General features: G+C 40.8%; 1 protein-coding gene across 2 annotated transcripts; it reads left to right on the top strand.

Moving 5' to 3' along the window:
• Positions 1-305: 305 nt before the first annotated feature.
• On the top strand, positions 306-4,123 carry LOC114749222 (F-box/LRR-repeat protein 3-like). Of its 2 annotated transcripts, XM_028937713.1 has the most exons (8): positions 306-1,380; positions 1,870-1,995; positions 2,136-2,240; positions 2,342-2,534; positions 2,604-2,741; positions 2,864-2,993; positions 3,107-3,401; positions 3,626-4,123. In XM_028937713.1, exons 1-8 carry the CDS (start codon positions 766-768, stop codon positions 3,869-3,871), a joined length of 1,848 nt encoding a protein of 615 aa, XP_028793546.1. In that variant the 5' UTR covers positions 306-765; the 3' UTR covers positions 3,872-4,123. The 2 variants fall into 2 exon arrangements, with proteins under 2 accessions (XP_028793546.1, XP_028793545.1); XM_028937712.1 differs by having other exon boundaries at positions 308-1,380; positions 2,342-2,741.
• The last annotated feature ends 443 nt before the right edge of the window (positions 4,124-4,566 follow it).

Genomic DNA, 4,566 nt, shown 5'->3' with positions numbered 1-4,566 from the left:
ATCAAATAAAAATAAAATTAAAAAATTGTATTTTAAATAAAAATTAATAAAAATTAATTTTTTTTTTTAAAATCTGTGTGAAGCATTTTGATTTATAAATAAGACGGAAGAAGAGGACTGTTGCTCTACAATGGAACCCAAGTTACATGGAGTACTTGGTCCACTTGGCAAAAAAAGAAATATAAAAGGCACCTTGTTTTTCCCAAAGCACGCATCTAAAGTTAATCAAAAAGCACAGGGGCATTTATGGTAAAGAACGCGTAAGTTGGGCAGTGAATTCTCGCGAATAAGCGGTTGCCACGCTACAAAAAGTGTGAAGGAAGTTTGGGGATAGAAAGGAGTACAAATCTGGACATGCCCGTACATGAATGAAAAGCACACACGATCTCTCCGCCCCCTGTTTGCTTTGTCCCCCCGTTCTCGGTTTACGTCCCCTCCGATTATTTGGTTCATCAAGCTCCGATTTCCCACACCGTTGAAGATAAAGATCACCGACACAATGAACCTACCCCCTGAGGAAGCTCGTCGTCGATTACTCTGCGCCCTCTCCAAATCCACTCATCACCCGCTTCCCCATCTCCGCCTCTTGTTTCTGTTTGTTCCTACCTAAGCTCAAACCTCGATGAATCCGTTTTTCTTGAACTCGACGTCTACCCTTAACCTTCTTTTTCCTCTATCTTTTAAAAAAAATACGGAACCAAGATCTTCAGTCCCCACGGCTGGTGGGATTCGGAATTGTTTTATTTACAATTGTTTTCTGAATCGATGCTTCGTCTCTTAACTGAAGACCTGCTTATGCGAGTTCTTGACAAGCTCAGCTCCAACGCGGATCGGAAGTCATGGCGGCTTGTTTGCAAGGAGTTCCTTCGACTTGAATTGCTGACCAGGCGAAAAGTGCGGATCCTCCGTATCGAGTTCTTGCTTGGGTTGCTTAGAAAGTACTGCAACATTGAGGCACTGGACCTCTCTGTATGCCCGCGGATCGACGATGGAGCCGTATCAGTGTTGCTGAGTCATGGTTCACTAAACTGGACCAAAGGACTGAGGAGGTTGGTGCTCTGTCGGGCCACTGGCTTGGGGTATCGAGGGTTGGAGCTGTTGATTCGTGCGTGTCCTTTGCTAGAGGCCATTGATGTTTCCCATTGTTGGGGATTTGGGGACAGAGAAGCAGCTGTGCTTTCGTACGCAACCAGGTTGACGGAGCTGAAGATGGACAAGTGCCTGGGGGTGACTGATGTTGGTTTGGCAAGGATAGCTGTTGATTGTAGCAATTTGAAGAGCCTGAGTTTGAAGTGGTGCTTTGAGATTTCTGATCTGGGCATTGATCTTCTTTGTAAAAAATGCCTAGTTTTGGAGATGCTTGATATTTCATATTTGAAGGTTAGTTTCACTTCCTGAGCCAGAGAGATCACCATGTTTAATAATGACAATCTTGGGAATTCAATATGAAGGAATCCAAGAGGTATAGCTATATCACTGTGCAACACGAACTGTTATACTTAATCTTGTACCATTTTTTTAATGTAAGATTCTATGGGATATTTCAGGCAACGGTTTTGGGTTTTCCTTCTTATACTACTGGTGATAGCATGTGAATTAGTTAATATCTGTGCTGTTCAAGGAATTTCAGTAATTGAAGAAGGAATAATATGAGGATCTCTTATACCTGACTAAGGACGATGCCTTGTAGCACATATAAGAATGGCTGTTGCGATTCGAAGAGCTGACTGCTCTAAATAAGTTGTTGAGATTCTTCTGTCTTACATCCTTAGATTAGTCAGTTAAAAATATATGAAACATTCGGTTCGAATGTGAAAAATTTCTCCACACTGTAACTTTCGATAATTTTGAGATCCCACCTTGTTGTAGTTGACGAGTGAATCCTTGAAATCAATTGCTTCTCTGTCAAAGCTGGAGCTTTTGGTCATGGTGGGCTGCTCTTTTGTCGATGATGTTGGACTTCGGTTTCTTGAAAAAGGATGTCCACTTCTTAAGGTGATGTATTTATGCTGCCATTTTTTTGAATTCTGCTGAAAATGGTTTGAAAGTTGATGAAAGTTTGACGAAGGATGCTTTATGGGGAAGAACACGCAATTTTCATTAATTTTGACTGTGTGTTTTCCACGATAGTACAGGCAATTGACGTATCGAGGTGTGATTTTGTAAGCTCATCTGCTTTGACAGCCATAGTCGGTGGACATAGCAGTCTTGTGCAGATAGATGCAGGATATTGCCTCGTGGTCAGTTTATTTATGAATTTATTGCTGTGTCTGATATTTGTTGAAATATTTCATTGAATTAAGTTTTGTGCTCACACTAATACCCCAGATGTTTTGGACAGGAGCTTTCATTATCCCTTGTTGAATGCATGAAGAATTTGAAGAACCTGACCGTGGTTAGAATTGATGGTGTCCAAGTTTCTGACCTTGCCCTCCAGATCATTGGCACCAGCTGCAAGTCTCTATTGGAAATTGGTTTAAGCAAATGTGTTGGAGTCACTGACACGGGAATCACGCAGCTAGTGTGCGGCTGTGGTAAATTGAAAATTCTCAGTTTAACATGTTGTCGACTCATCACTGATGTTGCTATCTCTGCTATAGCAGACTCCTGCCCCCACCTCGTCTGTCTGAAGTTAGAGTCATGCAATATGGTGACGGAGGAGAGTTTTTATGACCTTGGATCCCGTTGCTTGCTTCTAGAGGAGCTTGATCTCACTGAGTGCTCTGGGATTAATGATAGAGGTAGATTTATGGAGGTCTCTATCTGAGTACGCTACAATCCTACATCTGTTTTGGGCAATATATTCAGATAAAAATTTGCCTTATTTTCTCATTTGAATCTGATACACTTTTCTTTCAACCAGCACTCAAATACCTATCAAGATGTTCAAAACTCTTGACATTGAAGTTAGGATTATGCACCAACATATCAGACGTAGGATTAGCATATATTGGTTGTAACTTCCCAAAGCTGGTTGAACTTGATCTCTACCGGTAAGAGAACTTCACAATCAGTGGGGTTAATTTTTGTTTCTTCTCTCTTTCCTCCCCAAATGTTGGTAGCTGTGACGCGTGCCTGTTGAGTTCATTCTGTTTTGATTTTGTAGCTGTGCATGCATCGGAGATGATGGGCTAGCAGCACTTGCTACTGGTTGCAAACTACTGATAAACCTCAACGTGTCATATTGCAATAGAATTACAGACGGAGGGATGGAATATATTAGTTATCTAGGTGAACTGTATGAACTGGAGATGCGCGGACTGGTGAACATTACTAGTATTGGCATAAGAAAAGTTGCAGTCAACTGCAAAAGACTGGCAGATCTAGATTTAAAACATTGTGAAAAAATTGGTGATCCAGGCTTCTGGGCCATTGCTTTTTACTCACACAACTTGCGCCAGGTATCATAATTGCTTCTGGTATTCTTAAAGTTTGTTCTGCTCACTGGAAATTTTTAGCCTCTAAAATAAAAGCAAGATAGAAATGTATTTCAAATAACTCAGGTAAGTGATAATCCTCTATGTTTCTTACACTCAAAGCTACTGCTGAATGATAAATTGCTAGCTCGAATGAATTATGGAATGGTAGGCATTCTAATTCAAATTGATGATGACGATGATGGCAGATAAATATCAGCTACTGTGCTGTTTCGGACGTGGTTTTGTGCCTTCTCATGGGGAACTTGAAACGGCTGCAGGAAGTGAAGTTGGTGAATATTTCTGAAGCTACCGTCAGAGGGTTGGAACTTGGCCTCAGAGCCAGTTGTGGTCGCATCAAAAAGGTGAAACTACAGGCATCTTTGAGGTTCTTGCTTTCGTCAGAAATACTTGACATACTGCATTTACGAGGGTGCAAGATCAGATGGGATTAGCATTTCTTTTCGTGGCAATTTAACAAGACTTCCTGTTATATTTGCTTCTCCCCGGAATTGATGATGCTTAATGATTACTTTCAGACTATTCCAGAATGGGAACTGTCTCTTTTAAAATTTAAATAATGGTTATTGGAGCAGGATCAAGGACAGTTCGTGTGTTCGTTAAGGCAAAAAGCCAAAAATGTATAATCTTTTAGTGATATATTGACAATGAGAAGGAAGAATGACAGAAAACATTAGTTCTGTATGATAATTGATGTTGTATGCGAAAGGGAGAGGATATGTGTTCGAAATAAATTGAGTTAAAGCGTAACTCTATCCCGGCAGAATCTAGTGAGGCTTAAACATTGAAAGGCGCAATGTTCTTCTCAACACATTGAAATCGTGCAGCATCCCCCAAAACTGGGAGATTGGGTAAACAGCGTCAAACATGTCAGATGGTCCAAATTAGAGCTTTATGCGTTGGCTTGTCTGGTCCAAATTAGAGTGCTGCACGTAGGCCTGACTCTAAAGATCAATTTTTCGATGTTTAAAAGAACCAAGAAAAAGTGTGGGGTGGGGATAGAAAACACGTTGTGCTGTTCGTGATGAAGTCGCGTAATAGTTATAAACTGTCTCACAAATGTCTTACTCAGGAGAAAAGCGGAGAGAAAAGTCTCATCATCAAGTTCAAGTTCATGAAAAGCACGTAT

Source organism: Neltuma alba, unplaced genomic scaffold, assembly GCF_004799145.2.
Source record: "Neltuma alba isolate B1F8T4 unplaced genomic scaffold, ASM479914v2 tig00005987_pilon, whole genome shotgun sequence".
Taxonomy (NCBI): Eukaryota; Viridiplantae; Streptophyta; class Magnoliopsida; order Fabales; family Fabaceae; genus Neltuma; species Neltuma alba.
The sequence above is the reverse complement of the archived record's forward strand: the minus strand, read 5'-3'. Positions and strand labels throughout refer to the sequence as shown.